A 23,100-nucleotide genomic window follows, 5' to 3' on the forward strand; every position below is an offset into this window, starting at 1 on the left:
ACAAGAAGCTCACAAATCCCTCAAGAGAACATCACAGAGACAGGCCGGTTAGGGTCACTGCTCTGATACCATATTGAATTTTGAATGTCTATATTTTGTATTATGTAAAACTAAGTACAATGAAAGCTCATATAAATGAGCGGAAGAAAGGAAAAGAAAACAGAAGCCGAAAGAAAGGGAGGACAAGCAGAAAACATGGAGCAGAAAACATGGAAAAGTAAAGGTGAGGAAAACATGGAAAAGTAAGGAAACATGGAGCAGAAAACATGGAAAAGTAAAGGTGAGGAAAACATGGAAAAGTAAAGGTCACCATACACCCATGCTTTCTTCCAATAGAATGCGATAGTGTTTTCACCCGGGAAGTAAAGTTACCGTAACAACTAGACGTAAAAGGCTCATGATATTTATCCAGTATTTGAGATTAAAGAACTGAGTGAATATGAAACACTGGAGCTTTTCAAGCGACATGCCTTCGGGCAAGCCAATCCCATTGAAAGTTACTTGGAGTCATGAACCTCGACCAAATTGAAGCAATCTTTGAGAGTCAATTGCTAATGGTTTGGGACTTCTGACAAGTTGGGGGTTGTCATAAGGCCATGTGAGTGGCTGAGATTAACGGTTCAGCCTTGGAAGGGAACCAGGGTATGTTCTAATCTCTCTTTCTCTCTCTCTCTCTCTCTCTCTCTCTCTCTCTCTCTCTCTCTCAAAATACACACAATCAAAAATAAATTTCAGTGAAATTAAACTCTGTATTCATAGCAACTAATGACTTCTCTTTGACACAGTTTCTTAGAAGATTGAAAATTCTTAATCTCAGTCATTCTCATGGCCTTAGGACAACATTTGTCCGAACTCCCTAAGACCATCTCCAACCCTTGGACTAAAAGCTAAATTTTTTAGTCCGGAAAATTTAGCTTTTAGCCCAGAAACAACTTTTCTGCTCCAATCCTTCTGGTCTAAAATTTTAGCCCGGGATTATTAAAGAATGAATTTAGGCTAATTTTTTTCTTAAATTAACTTCTTTTTTTTTTAAATAATTATGTAGACTATCGTAAATTAATTTTATAAACATTTTAATCTAAAAATATTTAAATTCCGATAAATATTGAAAAATCACTAAATTTTTCCACAAAGCAAGCCTTCATTTTTTTTAAATTATTTTAGCCGTTGGATTTAAATTTGGGCCATTAGATCTTTTTTTTTTTACCATTAGATTTGATTATATTCGATCTCAGCCGTTGGATTCAATGTATTTTAAAATAACATTTAAAAAAAATTAAATTTGAATCTGGACCGTTGGATCAACCAACGGTCCAATAATGTCAACCGTCCGATGAACAAAAGAGTCGTTGGGCTTATAATTGCTTCCGACAGCAGCCCTGACAGTGGGTCCCACTCTGTCGGGCGCTGAAGGCTAACGCCCGCGTGGGGCGAGTGGTGTGAGTGACCGGGCCGAAAGTGGGCTGGGAAAGAGAGAGTCAACACGTTTGTAGGCTATTTCTTGGGGGGAATTTGGCCCTCAATTGGCATTTGGCTTTTAGCCCAAAGATTTGGCTTGGGTTGGATTGGATTTTGGGGGAGGGGAATTGGGGGGAGAAATTTGGCATTTAGCCCAAGGTTGGAGATAGTCTAAAGGATTGCATTAATTTGATTGGAAACTTGGGGAAACTTATTTTCTTGAATCTAAAAGACTGCAAAAGTCTTATGAAGCTTCCAAAAAGAATGAACATGTTGAGGTCTCTTGAGGAATTTATTCTTACTGGTTGCTCAAAGCTTGTTCTTCATGACAGTGCCACGGTTATTCATTTACATTCTACATCTAGGGATATGAATAAACTTAGACTGTTATCAATTATATCATCGACACGAGAAAATTTTCCAGATGACCGGTACAACTGTTGAGCTGGAGTTCCCCTCCAATTACATGATGCCACATACAGCTGCATAGATTAGTTTTGTTTAATAAAAAATAAAAAGAAAAAGAAAAAACTTGTAGAAGGTGTAAAGTCACCCTCCCAGCGGCCGATCCCACCAACCCAACGGCGACTCACTTCCAATTGACGACGACGAAAAAGATTTCAGCTTCCTCGAGGAACCCACCGACCACAGCGCCGCACCATTCAGATTCGGACAATTACGACGATTTCGAGAACTTCTCCGATGTCGACGAAGACGCTTTCAGGAGATGATGGCAGGCTTGCCAGCCCCAAGACTCCTAAGTGGGTTTATGGCATTTTCAGTGATGGGGATGGGGTGGTGGCCATTTTCGGTGATGGGTTGATGCAATTTTGGGTTTTTGATCAAAACCCATCAAAATTCACCACCACTTAATCAAAAATCCAAATCAAACCCCAACAAAAACAATCAAATTCACAAGTTTTATCAGAGAAAGAAAAAACAAAAAAAACATGAACAGATGATGGAAAAGGGTGGAATGGATGCGGGTGGGGCGTAATAGAATGGAAAAGAGAGGAATCTGTGTTCTTCATTTAATTAATTTAAATTATATTCTTAAAATAAATGTTAATTGTCATTATAAAAGATGATGTCAACCTAGATGTCAGATGTTAATAGGTGGAACACCGGGTCAGCAAATGTACCCGTCACGTGGAAAAATTTCTCCATGGACACCAATTAGGTATTGGTGGATGTGGGCATGGCCAGGAAAGACTCTTCAATCAACGAGTTTCTCTCTGGCAAGTGTACCCCCTTTTTTGGGAAGCTTAAGTTTGTCTTACTGCAACATGTCAGGTTTCCAATGATCTGTGTACACTATCTTTGTTGAAGCATTTGAATCTAATTGGTAATCCAATTTTGTGCCTACCACAAAAAATGAAGAGTCTTATTATGCTTGAGACTCTTTTGTTAGATAATTGCACGAACCTCAAAATTCTTCCAGAGCTCCCACCAAGGTTGAAGAGGTTAGAAGCAAAATATTGTACTTCATTGAAAAGATTAAGAAATTTACCAAACTTATTCAGATCATTGGAATCACTTTTTTGGGGTTGTGAGCATTTAGTTGAAGTTGAAAGCTTGTTGAATATAAAACCGCTGAGAAATGCTGACATAGAAATGACAAGATATATGGGCCTGTGCAGTTTGAAATCCATATCAAGCACTGGTGTCGAAAGATCTCCATCTAGCCAAAATAATGTTGTTGCTGGAGATGTGTCAATGTCAGCATAAGAGTACCAAATGTGGACAGGAAAATACTTTCTCAGTAATCATAGGCACCGTACTCATCAGGCTCAATGGTTCACAACTTATTCAAGGCCCAAGGACCATTGGAAAATATTGCGAGAGGATGTCCAGCAGATTCCCCATCTGCTTCTCGTAATCTGTTTTGGCGAAAATGAAGAGAAACATCCTCAGTTCTTTGTCCAACATCAGTCATTTCATTTATGGTTGGAAAGAAAGACCAGCATCATTTTCCTTGGTGAGTATCGTCGTTTTGTTCTTTCTTGTTCTCGTTCTGAGTATATACTCATGGCTTTGTTGGATTTGTTGCGCTTTTTGCTTATTGTCATAAAGAGCAATCAAGGAAAAAAAACCGGAACAGTCTGCATGAGTTTGTTGGAAATTATATATTATAGTATAAAATATTGTAATATATAATTTTAATAATTGAATGAAAAAATAGTGTTAACCATATTTCTTAGAAATGTTATGTTATTTAGGTGCATTCCCTTGTTAAATAATGTATACTTATAGATGAAAAGTTACATCTCCTAACAAGAAGTACTTGGGTTCTATTTAAACTCATGAAACCATTATCATTAAATATAGAAAATTAGAGTTAATTTTTACTCTTGAGAAATAGGGTTTCCCCACTTTGTTTCTCTCATGCTTTGTGTGTCAAATTCCAAGTCGTGTCTTGAGAGTACGGAATATATAAAGTTCGTCAGAGTTCAAAGATTGAAGTGTTTTGACTTCGGATTATAGATTGTTGAATCCTGAGAGATAGACACCTACCGAACTACCAAACTACAAGCACAAGAGTATGAGCGATATTCTATCTTTAGGACATTACATTCATGAAAGCCTCAATCTCCAGGTTTATCAGTTTTTCTAACTTTATCTTTAGTTGTTTATATTAATCTCATACATAATTGATGTCGTGAATTTCTATGTGATTATTATTATTATTAGAATTCTTGTATTATTTTCATATTTTCTAATACTGTTCCAACAGAGTTTGCATATGAAGTTTTAAACCCCCTATAGAGCAAAGCCAACTTGAGCGTAACAGCAGTGGGGCAACATATGTTTCTGAAAATCCTACAGTTAGTTTCCCTCCAAAACTCCTTACAAACGAATCTTGAGCACCTGCATTGCCTAATAATTGTTTTAGCTACCATGTTAACAGAAGCAATAACTGTAAACGGACTATAACAGTTGAGAAATATTTAAGTACCAAAAAGAGTCAGCTATATCAGAATAATTATGCTAGAGTTGAGTCGTTTAACTTCTCATATGTTATGGCTTAGTCCTTTTATGGCGGACTTTAACTCCGTTTTTCTATATTTTCAGAGAAAGTCCGCAAAACTTAAATCCTATTGTTCTTTTTTGGCCTTTTTCTAATATTTTTCTGCCTTTTTCTACTATAGTACTACTCCAGACAATAATCCTAGTGGCCCAAAATTATATCCTAACTTTAAATCCCAATTAAGGTGATATAATTGGTTTTTTATGTTTATGCTCACTAGAAACCTCATTGATCTACAACGAACAAATTGGTGCCTGTAGTATTTGTGATGTTCTAGATCACTCATTTGAGCAATACATGTGAACCAAAATGTGGGTAGCAGCTCAGGTTCATGCTTTCTTAATTTTTGCACGACTAGCAGCAGCTGGTGAGAAAAATATTAGAAAAATGCCAAATTAACTTGGGGATGACCTAACGAGGGACCTGAGATACTCAAGAACCCGTACCACACTTTTTCATCTTTTTCTTTTTCTCTCTTTTTCCTTTTTGTTTTAGTCATATCTTTTTCTTTGCATGCGGACCTCATCGAAATCAAACAAAAATAAGAAAAATTAAACTCATCATTAACTTCCAGACGAAACTTTAGACCAAGTGGCGTGAGATTTGTCCATGATTCGGGTGGGGGTAGGTGGGCTGGGGTCAGTTCTCATTATTTACTCACACCTACACATCTGTGCATCCACCCCAATTTAGATGTTTTGGGATCTTGGACTAGCAATATTTTTCAAATAACAGAGAGGAGATTGGAGAGAGATGGGAGAAGGAGCGAGAGAGAATAGTACGGTTACATTTTAGAATTTTTATGACATAAAATACTAATAATGATAAAAGTTAACTAGAGTTATGTGAGAGGACATATATCAAGCTAAAAGTGTGTGGATAGCATACATCAGGATAAGTTCGAGGCATTTTTACTCACTGCTCTCAAGTAATGGTGATGGTCACAATATTTTTATTACAGTTTGATAAGTTTAATTTTTGAAATTTATGTCTTCCACAGCAGAAACAGATTACAAATAACAAACATACGAACAAACGGATTACAAATTATTGAATATATTTGACTAACAAAACAACAAAGAAACAGGATTGTCGAGATGACTACACTCAACTACATACCAACTTATTATCCATCTAAACAAACTACATTTGTGGGGAGCAAAATCTAAGAAACCCTAATTCAAATAGGATAAGCCTAAATCATAAACTAACCAGCAAAACCAAATAATCAAATAATTAATTTTTCAACACTCGTCAAATTCAAAAGGATATATGACATGAGTTTGCCAACAAGTAAATTTTAATTTAGACATAATGATGTTGAGAGTATAAAAAGAAGGTAAATGAGTGCTCACCGTCACTAGACAAATAAGATTTTCATATTTCAATTACAGCAATGAATAAACAAAAACAACACTTTCACTCGAAGCTCCCAAACAAGCCAATAACTCGCGTCGGCCTCAAAGACTTCACAAAACACAAACGTGTGGGCCAAAACCTCAACCAATTTCCAATTTTTTCTTTTCCGTGTGGACCTCAAACATACCACCACTTTTTCTTCTTTTTCTTTTTCTATCTTTTTTCCTTTTCTTTTTCCCCATCTTTTCCTCACCCTCATATACCAAAAAGGAGAAGAAAAGAGAAAGCAAAAGATTCGTCCTTCTTCTTCAGCTGCTCTGGTAGCATCTCCCACCTCCTCTTCTTCATCAACTCTTAAGACCTACGCCTGTTCAGATCCTTGAAAATTTGAGCATGGTGGAGAGGAACTATAGTTATCAACTTAAGGTTGTGAGTGAGCAAAATTTGATTTGTGAAATCGTCCATTTCACAGTGTCTTTTTGAAGAAACTAGTTGGGACTTTCATCCAACAGCTTTCGGCATCTTACAATACACAACTCTGGTGTGTGCGAGGTACCTCCAAGCTCCCCTCTTGTGAAAACATACATCTGCTTGTATTATTAACTTTCAATTGAAATCTTCATGGCCGATGAGTCAAATGCATTAACTTTGGATCCTCTTGCTTTCTTATCTTTATTTTTCTTTTTAATATTTTCCTATTAAAACTAAGATCTAAAGGCTTTAAATTCATGGAAATTATTTTGTAAGACTTCAATTTTTTTTCTTTTCAAAACGTGAACTAAATCCATTTCATGAAAAATGATCTAGTCCTTTTCGCTTTTTTCTTCTTAAAATAAATATGAGTCATTATATTAATAATTAATTTATTAAAAATTGATGGAATATATTTTTGTATAAAGTTTTAATATGAATTTCTTTTAGGATTACACATAAGAGCAGCTCCAGCCCGAGGGACAGGCTGACGAACAGGGCTTGAATGCCCGAGTGATGAAAGCCCAGCGTGTGCTGGCGAGCGAGCCCTAGCAGGCCCGAGGGAGAGGCCCGTGGATTCGTGCCGGCCCGAGCGCCCGAAGGCTGTCTGACGTGGGCTGACGTCAGGGCGACGTCGAAGGCTGTCTGACGTGGGCTGACGTCGGGCGACGTCAGTGGCACCTCTCTCTCTCTCGCTGCCTGCGATTGAGGCATTCCTTCTCTGAAACCTTCACATTGTGATGGCGTCGAAGGGTAAGGGGATCGCCGCAGGAGGTGGATTCTCCGGCGGGAAGCGTAAGCACGATGACAAGTCCGGTGGTGGCCGGAAGAAGAGCAACCCCGGCGTCCTTAGATTCTTCGAAGACGTCGCTGACGAAGCCGACGACGGCGACGAGAGTGACTTCGATGATGGTATATTCCGTCTCTGATGTCTTTTATGGTCGCATTTTCCATCTGGGTTCGGATTTCTAGGGTTTTTGAAATGGGTATTTTTTTTGGATCTTGCTTTGTGCGTATTGACTGATTAAACCTTTATTAATTTCCTGCATTTCCTTTGTATATTTGAATTTCTGGCTTTTGTGGTTGCTTGTGGAGTTTCAATATTTTTTTTTTGAAGTGTGTAGTTAGGTTGCTTGCTTAATTTCTTTAACTTGTCTGCTGACCATAATGTAAATAATAACGCGTGACGCAACGATTAAAAATTTTATCCAAAATTACAATAAAATTATTTTGTATTATTTTATAAATAAAAAAATACTAATATTTTATTACTAATTGCCAGCTATTTACTGTAGGGGTAGAGATGCAAAATGTGGTTACTGTTTATTAAAGACAATTACTGTTTATTGGATGGATAGCATATTTGATAGCCCTATGGGGCCTTAGACACGGTGTAACTGCTCTAATGTGTCGTTAGCTTTTTACATACCAAATTTATGATAATATAAATGTACCGATAGTTTTCTATGTATTTAAATAAAAATTACATAACATACCAAAACTAATTTGTACACAAATTTGAATTACATAGTATGCCAATAACCTACTAAATTATTGACACGTTACATTTAGTAAATAAAAGCATTGATATATATATATAATATCGTTTAGAATTTTAAAGTACGTTGGTACTTTTAAAATATCACTTTTGATTTTTTTTGATAAACAATTCAACTTTTTTTGTTTTTATAGAACTTTTATTGTTTTTTATTCTTTTGAAATATATTGAAATAAAAAGATATAAATTAACAATATATTGAAAAAAAACCCTTAGATATTTGGTCTAAGAAATTCAAAAACCGAGCATCTAGATCAAAATGCCCCCCCCCCCCCTAAATTATTTGGTGGTTAAGAGCCCTAAATGAGCTCCTCACTAAAACTTAGAGAGTATTTGAAAAATTCCATCTCGAATCAGACCTTCATTCCTAATACAAGTAAGCATACTAGAGCCAAGTTACATGTACATTTCTAACAAAAGTTTAGTCCATTTTTACCACACAAAAAAAAAGGAAATAAAATAACCAATAATATTCTTGCATGACGAATTATTCTTACTAGACACCAATTTGTTTTTTATTTTTTCCTTCTGAGTGCTACTCGAGACTCCAACTTATTAGTTTTTGCATCAATTTTTGAGATCCCAAATGCCGTGCCAATGTTTCAACGCGATTTCTATTCACATTTTACAACTAAGAAGAATTTGCCTTGTGACTTGGTAACCAATAATTGGTCTCTTGTACTATTATTATGTTTATCATTTCCTACATATTTCCAAAATTAGACCTGTAATATCATTTGCATCTCAGTGTAAAATCCGATATGTTTGGTAGCTGGAGAATATATTCTCAATTTGCATTCCAATTTGTATATAATAACTCTTCTTCATGCATTCACTGCTACAGATAGACTCTATTCAATAGCTGCAATGAGCAACGAGCAGCAGAATCCTTCTTCGTCTTCTAACCGGTGCACATATGATGCATTCTTGAGTTTCAGAGGCGCAGATACACGCAAGGGCTTTACAGATCACCTCTACAATGCTTTGAAGTTAGCAGGAATCCACACTTTTAGGGATGATGATGAAATTGAGAGAGGAGAAAACATTGCACAGGAGCTACAGACAGCAATACAAGAGTCACAAGTATCAATCATTGTTTTCTCCAAGGACTACGCCTCTTCCAGGTGGTGCCTGAATGAACTTGCTATCATCATGGAACGTAAAAGAACAGATGGACACATGGTTATCCCAGTTTTCTATTATGTGGAACCATCAGATGTCAGGAAGCAGACGGGCAGTTTTGCAGAATCATTTACTAGACATCAAGAACAATTCAAGGACGAGATAGACAAGGTGGAGGAGTGGAGGCGAGCTCTTAGAGATGTTGCAGACTTGGGAGGGATGGTTTTAAAAGACCGGTAATTTTTCATTCTCTCCTATATTCAGTCAAGTAGATCAGATGCTAGTCTCAAGCTTGTGAAAATTTTAGTTTTTTTTTTTTTTGAAAAAATAAATAAATAACTTGCTTGTGTTTTTTCTTTTTGTATGATATATTTTTATATCAATAACATATAGGTACGAGTCGCAGTTTATCCAAGAAATTGTTGAAGCTGTTGGAAAAAAACTGGACTACATGACAAATTGGAGACTAAGAGTTGAGCCCTATGTGATTGGAAGAGATTATCATGTGAAAAGACTAAACATGTGGCTGGAAGATGGATCAAATGATGTTGGAGTAGCTGTCATCCATGCAATGGGTGGAATAGGCAAGACCACCATTGCTAAAATTGCTTATAACCAGAACTTCAATAAATTTGAAGCTAGCAGCTTTCTTTCAGATATTAGGGAAACTTCCGGACAAGCCAATGGTTTTGTTCGCTTGCAAAGGAGACTTCTTTCAGATATCCAAAAGAGGAAAATGGAAAAAATAGACGGGCCTGAAGGTCTAGTAAAGATCAAACGGGTTGTACGTTGCAAAAGAGTTCTTATTGTTCTTGATGATGTGGAGAACTCGGAGCAGTTCAATGCAATTCTTGGAATGCGAGACTGGTTCTATCCTGGAAGTAAAATTATAATAACAACTAGGCATGAACATTTGTTAAAGGCTCATGAAGTTGTAAGGTTTAAGGTTGAAGGATTGCATGAGGATGAATCACTTAAGCTTTTCAGTTGGCACGCCTTTGGACAACCCCGTCCTCAAGAAGGTTACATGGAGCTTTCAAGACCCATAGTAGAACATTGTGGAGGGGTTCCATTAGCTCTTAAAGTTCTGGGATCTTCTCTATTTGGAAAAACAGCAGATATATGGGAAAATGCAATACACAACTTAGACGAGTTTACTGAGGGAAAAATTCGAAAGATTCTTTGCATAAGTTTTGATTCTTTACAAGATCATGATAAACGTTTATTCCTCAATATAGCCTGTTTCTTCGTGGGAAAGAACAAGGATTTTACAACTACAATCCTTGACGAATGTGATTTTGCCACAAAGGTTGGACTTCAACGTCTGGTTGATAGATGTCTTGTGGAAATTAATGTCTACAACAAGTTAACCATGCATCAATTGCTTCAAGACATGGGAAGGGCAATAATTCGCGAAGAATCACCTGAGGACCCTGGAAAACGCACTAGACTGTGGCATAAAGATGCAATTAACGTTTTGAGAAAATTAACGGTAAGATACATGATCTTTGTCTATATATATTTGCAATGGTGTTCTGCATGTGATTAGTAACTTATCCAGTCCTCTTATTTGTAAGCAGGGTACGAGAAGTATCAAGGGCCTCATGCTCAACTTTCCCTCAACAGATTCATCCCCAGTATTAAATGAGGAAGGTTTCGAAACAAAGGCATTTACAGAGATGCTCAATCTTGAACTACTTCTGCTTGATAATGTAAAGTTGAGTGGAAGCTATGAAGATTTTCCAAAAAATTTAATATTGCTGTCTTGGCGAGGATTCTCTTTAAAATCAATACCAGCCAATTTTTGTTTGCGAAATCTAGTTGTTCTTGACTTACGGAAGAGCAGTCTGCAACATGTTTGGAGAGGAACCAAGGTATGTTCTAATTTCTCTCTCTCTCTCTCTCTCTCTCTCTTAATACACACAAATAAAAATAGATTTCAGTGAAATTAAACTGTATTCATAGCAACTAATGACCTCTCTTTGATACAGAATCTTAAAAGATTGAAAATTCTTAATCTCAGTCATTCACATGGCCTTAGGACAACCTCTGATTTGTCCATGCTCACTAACCTTGAGAAACTAATTCTTAAGGATTGCATTAATTTGGTTGATGTTGATGAATCCATTGGAAACTTGGGGAAACTTGTTTTCTTGAATCTAAAAGACTGCAAAAGCCTTACGAAGCTTCCAAAAAGAATGATCATGTTGAGGTCTCTTGAGGAACTTAATCTTAGCGGTTGCTCAAAGCTTGTGCTTCATGACAGTGCCACAGTTATTCATTTACACGCAATATCTAGGGATATGAATAGACCTAGACTGTTGTCAACTTTATCATGGACACCAATCGGGGCTTGGAGGATGTGGGCATGGCCGGGAAAGACTCTTCAATCAACCAGTTTCTCACTGGCAAGTTTACCACGTTTTTTGGGAAGCTTAAATCTGTCTGATTGCAATCTGTCAGAGGTTCCCAATGATCTGTGTACACTATCTTCGTTGAAGCATTTGAATCTAAATAGTAACCCAATTTTGTGCCTACCACAAAACATGAAGAGTCTTATTATGCTTGAGACTCTTTCGTTAGAAGATTGCACAAACCTCGAAATGCTTCCAGAGCTCCCAGCAAGGTTGGAATCGTTGGTACCACATGGTTGTAAATCATTGAAAAGATTAACAAATTTACCGAACTTGTTTAAATTGGATTTGAATTTTGGTTGTTGCCCTCTGTTAATTGAAGTTGAAAGCTTGTTGAATAAAAAAACGTTGATGTTGTTCAATATGGAATCCATAGCAAGCACTGATGACGAAATGCTCGACAACTTGACCGATACAACCAGGAAGGTTCCTGTCCAGGTCTCTCTTGTCTCCTTTCTCATGTATAGTTGTTCTATTTATTATTATATCTATGAGTTAGTTGGGCCTAACTGTTTGAATAATTAAATTTGACTTGTGGATTCCTGATGAAACAGGTATTCTTTCACGGTCGCACATATAGCATTTTCCTTCATGCAAGCAAGATTCCAGATGGATTTGACTTCACAACACATAAACCTGTGCTGTCATTTATTCCACCTTCACATCCTAATGGCAAAAGCTTGAATGTAGCTGTTTTATATGCCAAAAATGAACATCAGATTAAAGCCAGTGGACTAAATATGATTCACGTTCAAGTTTTTCATGAGATGGGGGGGAGTACTGGGTCGACCCATTCGGTACTCACAGTAGGTTTGCCAACTGAGAATGGAGATGTGTTGTGGCTTTGCCATATGCAATTTCAAAGCAAGGAAAGGGAATGTGTACGTGTTTCGGTGGAGATGAGTGATTTTTACCGGGTGAAGGAGTTGGGAATCCAGCTTTTGTACGCGCAGAATGATGTTGTTGCTGGACATGTGTCACTGTCAGCATCACCGTACGGCTACAGAATGGGGCCATTAAGTTACTATGGCCGCCTTCCTCGAACTTGTTTCATTGAGAAAGTAGATTCATGAATTTTACTTTGTTAAACTAATAGAATTGTTAGTTAGAAACTAAATTAATAACTTATTAATTTACCAATTATTTAATATTTTGCCAAATTTATAAATTTTTTGTAGTCTCAAGGCTATTAATTTATAGAGGTGTAACTGTACATGGTCAGTATAAGGTGATTCTAAACCAAAATATCAGTTTTAGGAAATAATAAGGAGATGTAAAGGGTTATAACTCGAGATGAAAGGGCATATCCTTTATGACTTTTTGGGAAATTGGCCATTATCCTATAATTTCATAAGTGATTAGCTAAAATGGAAATATAGACACGAACAACAATATAGACAACATATTGATAGGATGAAATGTCTAAATTACCCCCTTCTATAGTGGTCAATTTCCCTGGTATTTTTTTTTTTTTAAATGCACATCCGTCTTAGGGCTAACTCGATAATGTGATTTAGTATTAGGTTCTTCATCCTAAATATTAAATTGAAACTGTTTAGTCATTTAAAAATTTAAAACATAAAGAAAAAACATCTGATTGAATATAACTGAAACAAAAATATGGATAAGAAAATGGACGCAAGCCATGGCCTTAATTAACCAACAGTTGCTCAACTTCTGTTGGCTATGGGGAGCACCCATTAAAGGAGAGGAAGGCACATTCATTCTCTCAGTTTCAACGGATTTAGGTAGAGGATAATGGGTAGGTTTCCCTTAAAGTATGATCTGGTTGCCTTGCAGGTTGGGGTTCTGCCATAACATGCCAACAAGAAATAGGTTCCTTGTGGGACACTTCATTCGTGCCACTGGGATTAAGGGCACTTTGTCCCAAAGTCTCACTTCTGCCAGAGTCAGATTTTCCTTTCCCTTTTGAGTTAAGTTCTCAACTTTCAATCTAGAAATGATATGAATTTCCAGCCTTATTGTGTTCTGAGGTTCTGATCATCTTCTAATGAGGTATCCCAAATCAAGCATGCACTACCATGCTTGGATACACTACAGTAGTGTCCTCGCATGGCAGTGCATGATTCACTTGAGATACTGCCACAATGACATCTCTAATGTAGGTGAGTTTCTCACATCTAGACATATGTTCACTGAGGTATTTACATGTGAAATAAAACTCTAAGAAAAGAAATTTTAAAATGAGAAAGAGATCCACCTAACCTCGTGTGTCAGTATGTAATTGGGCCACGCAAGGACCAATGAACAAAAATTTTAAATTTCACAATACAAGCTTTAGTATTTTAACTGCATTTGATTTCATATTGTTTTAAGTTACAAAAAGTGAAGACAGGGAACAAAAATGGAAAGGTAATCTTTGTTAGGTCCTGTTCTAAAACAAATTTCGAGCACTCCAAATCTTGCAGTTTTTAGCAGCTCTGTGTTTGACCAATTAGTAGAGACAAAATTGGAGGAGATCATCCTGTAATTTCTAGTGAAACAAATCAAGGGCAAACAATTTTACGCCTCCCTTACCTAGTTTACCTTTCTTCTATGTCAACCTCTTCTCTAGCAAAATTTGATTAAGCCGAACCTGTGTGCGCTGTAAATTCCTACTTCTAATCTTGGGACGATGAAAATGGAGTGCAGCAGGAAGAAATATCGATTCCAGCAACCTCCATGGCATCACACACCCACTCGGGCACATCACCTTTCGGAAACTACAAGACAATAAGATGTGACACATTTCAAAGCTATGTGGTAGGTATTGCACAGAGGGGAAACAAATGCACAAGGCTCTCTAAGCAAACAATAACAGAGAAGAAACGAGAGAATCGTTGTATACACAATCGTTTTATACCAATAGCAAATGGCATAGTAGCCAACTAGAAGAGAGTAGTGATTCTGAAAATGGTTGGTGCAATATATAGTTTTTTAACTTTTCCTTTTAAGATTATTCACAAGAACATTCGATTTTTGTTAGAAACATTATATGGAGATTACAATAATTTGGCTAATTACATTATCGTTTATCAAATATATAATTTTCAACTTCTCCTCGAAGATGATTACATGAATGCTAAATGTTGGGTGCACCGGGAATATGTTGAGACAGAGAGAGAGAGAGAGAGGGAGAGTGAAAATTTGGACAAGCGGATATAAAAAGATGAAGGGCGTCTAAAGAAACTACCATTTGTTGCAGAAATTTGCATACAAACCTGCACACAAAAAAAAGTAAAAAAAAAATATAGAAGGGTTACACTAGCAACAAGAAGAACAAGTGAGAAATTCAATTGAAAAAAAAAAATATTATAGTCCAAATGACAGTTATGCATATTAACATCTTGCCGGGGAAATAACTTCGACAAATAATAAAATTAATGACGGTAAGTATATTACACAACAAATAAAGACTACGGTTGAGAAGGGTAAAGCAAAGGCAAACATACTCTGGAAACCTTCCCTCGATTATTGAAGAGTGCAGATTTCTACTCAGCTGCATTTAAAAAGGGAAACAATAGCAGGTGGGATAGTTTTAGTTATATATTGTATATGAAAAAATAAATGGGAAAATAAACTATAAGTACCTTTGTGTTCTAACCTTCATCATGTAATATAAATTGTGATATGACAGAAGCTGAGATCCCATAGCATCTTTTGTAACCAGGCAATGAATGTAAGCTCTAGTATAATTTTTGCAGACCTACATTTGGAGAAATTGAAAGAAGCAGTTATGCATCCTTCATCAACTTCTGCATTAGTATTTCACGCAAAAGATTGGCCCATTTATACGTACCATACAATCACATGTAGGATCAACAGGACGGGTATCTTCAGCCATCGCTTTGTGTTTGAGTTTCAGCACTCCCTGAAATAAACATCACATAAGATATTTTTCCTACGGTTGAGCTATGCATCCACATATCAACAGAAAATTTAGTCCCCTTTATACCGTATAGAGGCGCCTAATAAAAGTACACTTGATTGGCAATATCCGCATGAACGTTGCATGACACAGTTCTAAGTGCATTAGCAAACATGAAACAGTAGCTGGAAAGCTTTGAAAAAACACCAACTTGTTTCAAGCATGAGCACTATAAAGTACAAAGTTCGTTCAGAAGAAAAAGAAGTAAGCGTATTTGTCACATTCATATAATAACAAATTTTAGGAGAACAATTAGCTTTAGCTGATAGAACAAGAAGCAAGCATCCATGCAAAATCAAAATTTGTATCTAATAAGGAATTATTCACCCATTCTAATTAAGAAAGAAACAACAATGATATATGAAGTTCAGAGTTCAAACTAATAATCCTGACCAAACAACCACACTTAGATGCAAACTTGATGGCATCAGCAATCCAACGGTTATTATTGAAGTGTTCAAATATATAAATCGTTCATGTAAAAATCTTTAGTACACATACACACACGCATAGAGGGGCTCTTGTAAGCACCTAAAATAAATAATTAATTTTTTGGTTGTACTCATTCTCTCTAGTAAGCAACTAAAATAAATAACTATTCATCCTGATGAAAGGACTATTTTAATCATAGATGTAATGGTTCAGGATTAGCTACTTATGACGATAACCAATTACTCCAGTCAGACGGAATACATAAATATATCCAATAAAAATGTAAACATGTAGATCACAATGTTTAAGTAATCACCTCGGGTGCAAGAGCTGTACCAAAGCGAGCAGTACGTGTAGGATAAACACAGTCATACATGTCAGCACCTAGAGCACTGCAAACAACAATATCCAGCGGATAACCAACACCCTGAAAGATGTGAAATAAATATCACGACTTAGGAAACATAAAAGAAAGACCTAAAGGAAAGTAGTAAAAATGACTAGTCTACAGCACCATAACATATCGTGGTTTCTCCTCAGGCAATGCAGCAGTGCACTGTGCAACCACACGCCAAAATGAATCCTTACTTTCACCGCCAGCAAGACCGCCAATAGCATAGCTGTCACAGAAGAAAACTCTGTCAACAAGAAAACTTCAGTTGCTATCAGTAGTTACCCACGCCACCAATATGAAACAGAAGTGCATGTGTAGAATTACAAAATTTTCCCTTCAGTGGAAAATTTTCCAAATCCCATTAACTATTAAAACAAGTGAAAACAAGTTGCTAATTCCGCAGAGAGTTTGAACCAATAAAGTTGAAATTAAGGAATTATACAGAAAAGTTCTTTTTCTCGTTGGAAGGAAAAGAAGAGTTTTAAATTTTTTTCTTCCACACTTGAAGTACACTCCAAAATATAATTAATAAGCTTTAGCTTTCTAAAAGACTAACATAAATGATCAAAAATTTTAAATATGAAGAATATTTATTAATTTTAAATATGCAAAATTAATAACTGCATGTATTCAATACAATCACCACCCTACGGTCAAATGATGATTGTATTAAATACATATATTCACATGAATTATACCTGACCATCAGATGGTGATTAAATTAAATACATGTAAGTATTGTCGCCAATCCCTTTATTATAAGCTATGATACAAATTCAACAATTATTGTTACTGGTTAACTTCAAAAACTAGAATGGGATATCAATGTGTTGGATAAAGCAACCTAGAACAAATCAGCCACCAAAGAGCACATACCCGGGTAAATTTCGATTCACCAAGCCCTTAACACATATATCTCTGTTCACAAGTCATGGCATAAAGCAATTTGTTAGTTGTTACAGAGATATTATTAGTATAAGGAACAGAGTAATAACAAAGAAATGCACTAAACGATCAACATAATGCAGGAAGATTACAGGTTCAGTTGAAGTTCACCTTAGTACAGGATCTAAGCCACCTTGTACAATACCAAATAAGTTCTGCTCCGTTGGTCTCTTGTGAGCTGTTATTAACGCAATGCAGTTATAAGAACAATGCTGACCAGCTGACTCGAAAGCATAAAAATGGAGAACAAATAATATGCAATAAACAGGACAAAAGGATAACAAATGAAGCTAGGGCAATAAAACGAAAGAGGTACGCACAATCTAAGAATGTATACGCCTATTATGGATGACTTGGGGATCTAAGGAAGAACCGAAGAAGAAATAGCTCCACAAAGATAACTATTGAAATAGTTGGGATGTAAGCATAACATATCGTATAAATCTACTATGAGAAACTTGCCTAGTCATGATGTTGTAAATGTAAGAAACTCACTATTATCAATTACATTGGACCATCAAAACAGGCTTTCACCTAATTGAATAAACTTAGCACTGCACAGTAGCTCTAAAGCCCAAGGATGAATCTTCTAGGAATCTAGGCCCTTATGGCAGATTGTCAGCATAGCCTTATCATACATGAGTTGATTATATATGAGTAAACATATACACATGCATGCATATACATATACAAGAAACACCAGTGACCATCACTACAATATATTTCACCTTCAATGCATCTATCTATCCATCATATAGTGCGATACATAGCCTCCTCAACTCTTGGACCAGTGGTGGTGGTTTTGACTACATCATCGAGGGCCATAATAATATCTGCTCCAATTCTGTTCTGCACAGATCATTGAAGGTGCGTAAGGGAAGGTAGAGGGAAGCACTTAATGAGATCTATGAATTGCAGTATTAACTAACAGAAGTTTACTAGTACTGAAGTATTATGTTACTGTTACAAGTTCTATGATGGTTTTTTTTTATAAAGTTTGTTCTATTTTGCTTTCTCTTCTTTCTATAATTCCATCTCTTAGTGCTACATTGATATCATTATGACATCTCTATGCAGGACATTCAATGGCATAGTATGCCTCAGACACCCAGTGATAAGACCTTGTTAATTAACCCAAAAATTGTCCCCAGATAACTAAAACCAAAATGAAATAGATGTACATACTTGGATTTGAATTGACTCCTCAGGTGTCAAGAGCATTGGCTTTCCATCAACTGGTGACTGAAGTAGGCAAATAATCAGTTATGGTCCTCATGGACAAACGCAAAATAACAATATTCTTGAATACACATAATAAAACAGCACGAATCATATAAGTACAATATGAAAAATAGTAATATAGCATTGACAATAAACAAAGCGTTGACTTTTAAATAGAATAAATGACAACGCCCACCTATGCAAAATAAGATGCAAAAATATAAGAAAATGAATTTTTAAAGTTTGATATACAACATTTTTCCAAAGTATGAAACAATTATTGTAATCTACGAAAGATGAAGATAAATGTTTGTTCATTGGCAAAACAAATTGATATCCGCTTATTACCGTCTCCATCAACCCCCCACCCCACATTTCCAATAAAATATAGCATTATGGACCACACAAAGTATTTACATCACTCACTCTTTTCCAAACAATTGAAAAGTTACTTCAAATGCAATTGTTTAGAAAGTTTATAATGACATATTGGCCCTTAAGACTGGGGCAGGTGGCTGAAACGATAATCAAGTCACTAATAAGTACGAGCACAAAAGGTTAAGCATAGAGGTATCTCCATGCCCTCAGCTGTTCCGTTCGGTTCTCTCCAAGTACACCAAAACAAACAAGAACAACATCACCCTTCTTTCCCCATGTCCACCATTGCATTTGGCCAGTATGACTCACATGTATTTGATATTCGGAATGCAATCAAAAGAAGAAATAATCGATGACAGTAACTCTTTCACTACACAAAAGTGGCTTTGTTCATCCCAACAAATACCTACATTTCATTTCAAATCAATCAAATTCGGTGCTTTATGTTTCTCCTTTCATTCATGGAAGAAGATAATGGAGACAACTTGTTGGTGATTGTAAAATTTCGACAGAGCTTGATCCGGTGACCCATAATAGCTCAACATGAGTGAATTACACAATCATTATTCAGCAACACCTAAGTTGCAAAATACACTGACAAAATAAGACATTACCTGAAATGTTACACCTTCTTCGGTGATGTCAGCTAAATGCAATAATGATACCTGAAAACACAAAATGAATTGTAAGAGTTCACTGCATACATTATTACTGACGCAGAAAAAAAGAGTCCACGAAAACAGCATTGAGAAACTAGCCAACAAAACAACCATAGCCAATAGCATGAGTTCGTCAATCAAAGCTTAGAAGAATTATCAAAAACTGGCCTACACATTATGAAAGAAAGCCCGTTCTACTTCCAGCATAGCATACAATAGAAAAAGTAAGTTGGCTAGTAACTACATCTCTATTTAAAAACACCATCTTTGATATGTCATTCAGTTATTTATTAACAAAGTACAGTAAGCAAGCAAGTCATTGGAACAGTAGATATTGATATGTTCCATGCCTCCTGGACAAATGCAACATACTTAAATAAGGGAAAGCGTAACTATAGTAACATAAATTTCAATATAACTAGTAAGAATCATAAATTAGCAGCAAACCTGGATAATGAGAATGGAAAAGATGGAGGGGGAAGAAGCGGAAGGATTAGATAATAAATTCATCAAAATGCACAAGCATCCATTGGACGTGTTGCATAAGTAGTTCCAGATGGATTTGTCTTTCAATAGTACATCAACAAAACTATATATGTGGAAACAATTTAAGATGAAAAAACAATTCAATTAAATCAATATGTAACATATATGTAATACTGAGGGAAACCAACCATCTGAAAGCCACCAGAATCAGTAAGCAATGCTCTTGGCCAGTTCATAAATTTGTGGAGACCTCCCAACTCATCAAGAAGCTCGGAGGTTGGACGAAGTGCCAAATGATACGTATTCCCAAGTATTATTTGAGCTCCAATATCTTCAAGCTGTTCAGTTGTCAACCCTTTTATAGTTCCTGAAACCAAGAAAACCTCATCCATATCATTGATTACTCCATACAACAAAGCCAAGGGCATCCATGAATGTTGTTCATATATGCACATCAATATCTATTATGAACAAAGAAAAAATTATCAACCCATTGAATATGGACAGTAGAAGCGAAAATGAACGTGTGTGTTCACACACGCATGAAGATTTTACACACAATGCACGTACTGATAATGTTTTATAAATGTCAGCACCTAAAGCTAGCCCACAAAAATATGTTCCTGAGGCAACAAATCCTCGATACCTAAGTCGTTTACATATCAAATACCAATTTAATTGAAAGCTAATTAGCTCAGATAAAAGATTAATTTATTCATGAGGAATAGCATCTATTTAGTACCAAAATGAATGAAATTTAAAGCAATAACCTTGCGTTCCAACGGGCATGAAAAGCGGTGTCTGGCACACGAAGTGAGGCAGGGTCAGTCTAGCTGCACGAGCACGGTTAAACCTCCCCAAAACCTGAATTACAAAACAGAGAAAACAAACTTCCCACATCAATAAACAGAAACAACCCAACGAACCAACAAACATTGTATCGATTTCGAATGAATGGAGATAAAGAGCTTATCGATTTTCATCCATTCATATTCCTATGCAAAATACAAAATAAAAAAAAAGTGCCTTTTGGGGGCGAGAAAGTTCAAAACTTTAAGTTTATAAGAATTAGAAAAAAACAGTTAGAGAAACCATGGTCCTGGAATTCGAAACCCACCTCGAAACGAAGTGCCATTGGGGAAGAATTTATTAATGAGGGAAGCAGCTTTATGGCGGTATAGTAAACCCAAAACCTTAACTTGTAATGTAATGACCGTAGAGAGTGACCCAGAGAATACAAAAGCAAGAAGAAGAAGATAGTTGGAATATAAGGCAGCGTATAAGGGCAGCGAGCGGTGGAGCTTTGTGTGCCGCTGCCGGCGGTGTTTGTGGTGTTCTGTTATCTGTTTTAGTTTTGAGTTTTGCAAAGCCGCGGGCGGTGGGGATTCTGAGTTTATATAGGATTGAAGGGCGGGTCTTGCGCTGAAGTTTGACGTTTGTCGCGCGCGTACTCTACTTGTACCATTTCGCGTTTTCGGTGATTTTTTTCTACTCCTTTTTCCTTTTCTTTTGCTTCTTCGCCTTTTAAAGTAGATTTGGGTGTTTGAATTTTGGATTTTGGTATTTTGAACTTTGGTTTGGGTTCACATTGGGTCAAGCTTTGGGGATCTAAATCCTTGGACTTGCATTCACCAACTGCTTTAAAAATCTCCGCCTAGCTCTGCATAAGCAATGTTTAGGCGTTAGACTGTTGACCATTACTTTGATTAGTCCACAGGCATTTGAAAATTAAGAAAATACGGCTAGACCCGCTTAGACGTCCGCCTAGGCCGTCTAGGTTGCGACTATGACTTATATGGGAAATTGATACTTTTATTTTGCATTTTATTTTGCCAATAAAACGTAAGAGACTTATTGAATACTTAGACAAACACTCATTATAGGTTTGTTCCTCATGTTTTCAATATGTTATGATACTTTATAATATATATGTCATTTTATTTTGCAATTTACGTATCCCAATACAATTATGTGTTTGAGGCACCTATTTATACAATATTTAATAAATTTACTTAAATCCACTGCCGCGCCTGACTAGTGTCTAGCGTTTTTTATAATCTTAAAAAAATCCTTGGACTTGGAGTAAGCCCAAGTGACTAGGGAGTGTTTATGCCCGAACGCAGATGACGCTTTACTGCAGTTGTGGAAAATCATGTCAGCTTTTGTCGCTCTTCTAGAACGGTATTTTCTCCCCTTAACGACGGGAATACTGTCTCATCAAAGTGACAATCAGCAAAACGAGATGTGAACATATCACTTGTAGGATTCCAAATATCTAATGATAGATGGTGAATCAAAACCCACATAAATTCTCAATCTGCGCTAAGGTCTCATTTTAGTGCGTTGTGGCGGTGCAATAGGCACATAAACAGCACAACCAAAAACTCGTAAATATGAAATGTTTGGCTGATGCCCAAACACGAGTTGTATTAATGAGTATTGGTGGTTGGTTATGGGTGTCAACCGAACCAATGATGCAGCATGTAAGATGGCATGTCCCCATGCAGAGATTGACAATTTTGTTTTCATGAGTAGCGTGCGAGCTATTAATTGAAGCCACTTGATAAATGCCTCTGCTAAGCCATTTTGAGTATGGACATGAGGAACAGAATGTTCAACATCAATGCCCAGTGTCATGCAGTAATCATCAAAGGTTTGAGATGTAAATTCACCAGTGTTATCAAGTTGAATTGACTTAATGGGATGATCTGGGAATTGTGCTCGCAACTTAATTATCTGAGCGAGAAGTCTTGCAAACGCTACATTTCGAGTAAACAACAGGCAAACATGTGACCATCGGGTAGATGCATTAACCAAAACCTTAAAATATCGAAATGGTCCACAAAGTGGTTGAATAGGCCCACAGATATCCCCTTGAATTCTTTGCAAAAATGATGGGGATTTAGCATCAACCTTTAGTTGTGATGGTATAATTACCAACTTCCCTTGGGAACAAGCCTTGCAAGGGTTATCATTTGAGACATTAATGTGTCTGCTCAATAATGGATGTCCATTAGAGTTGGTAATGATCCTACGCATCATGATGGATCCTGGATGACCCAGACGGTCATGCCAAAGCATATAAACTTTTGAATCAATGAACTTCTGGTTCATGACCGTATGTGCCTCATATGTCTTTATGTATGTATAATACAATCCACTCGATAAACCATGCAACTTTTCCAATATACGCTTCTGGGTATCATTGGAGGTAATGCATAGATATTCCACATTTTCTGCACTTTTC

The 23,100-nt window shown here is 36.5% G+C and overlaps 1 protein-coding gene, 1 long non-coding RNA gene and 1 pseudogene across 6 annotated transcripts; 2 read left to right on the plus strand and 1 right to left on the minus strand.

Annotated features, from left to right (window-relative positions):
* Positions 1–426: 426 nt before the first annotated feature.
* LOC139192595 (uncharacterized) lies at positions 427–3,651 on the plus strand. The gene is made up of 2 exons (XR_011576808.1): positions 427–642; positions 3,099–3,651. It is a non-coding gene; the product is annotated as an uncharacterized lncRNA (long non-coding RNA).
* Positions 3,652–6,015: 2,364 nt separating this feature from the next.
* On the plus strand, positions 6,016–12,578 carry LOC103432191 (disease resistance protein RPV1-like). Of its 5 annotated transcripts, XM_070814867.1 has the most exons (8): positions 6,167–6,397; positions 6,767–6,918; positions 6,957–7,228; positions 8,719–9,232; positions 9,390–10,488; positions 10,577–10,870; positions 10,988–11,848; positions 11,965–12,578. In XM_070814867.1, the coding sequence occupies exons 3-8, from the start codon at positions 7,057–7,059 to the stop codon at positions 12,481–12,483; spliced, it is 3,459 nt and encodes a 1,152-aa protein (XP_070670968.1). In that variant the 5' UTR covers positions 6,167–6,397; positions 6,767–6,918; positions 6,957–7,056; the 3' UTR covers positions 12,484–12,578. The 5 variants fall into 5 exon arrangements, with proteins under 5 accessions (XP_008368587.2, XP_028949598.1, XP_017186921.2 ...); XM_008370365.4 differs by having other exon boundaries at positions 6,016–6,397; positions 6,767–7,228; XM_029093765.2 differs by having other exon boundaries at positions 6,086–6,397; positions 6,767–7,228; positions 8,813–9,232.
* A 1,129-nt stretch (positions 12,579–13,707) lies between these two features.
* On the minus strand, positions 13,708–21,218 carry LOC103432190 (uncharacterized; annotated as a pseudogene).
* Between the last annotated feature and the right edge of the window lie 1,882 nt (positions 21,219–23,100).

This window comes from Malus domestica, chromosome 15, assembly GCF_042453785.1.
Source record: "Malus domestica chromosome 15, GDT2T_hap1".
In the NCBI taxonomy this organism is placed as follows: domain Eukaryota; kingdom Viridiplantae; phylum Streptophyta; class Magnoliopsida; order Rosales; family Rosaceae; genus Malus; species Malus domestica.

Coding starts and splice junctions, on each gene's coding strand:
- LOC103432191 (XM_008370365.4), top strand. CDS start 7,057: ATGGCGTCGAAGGGTAAGGGGATCGCCGCAGGAGGTGGATTCTCCGGC. Junction 9,233..9,389: donor GGGATGGTTTTAAAAGACCG/GTAATTTTTCAT, acceptor AATAACATATAG/GTACGAGTCGCAGTTTATCC. Junction 10,489..10,576: donor ACGTTTTGAGAAAATTAACG/GTAAGATACATG, acceptor ATTTGTAAGCAG/GGTACGAGAAGTATCAAGGG.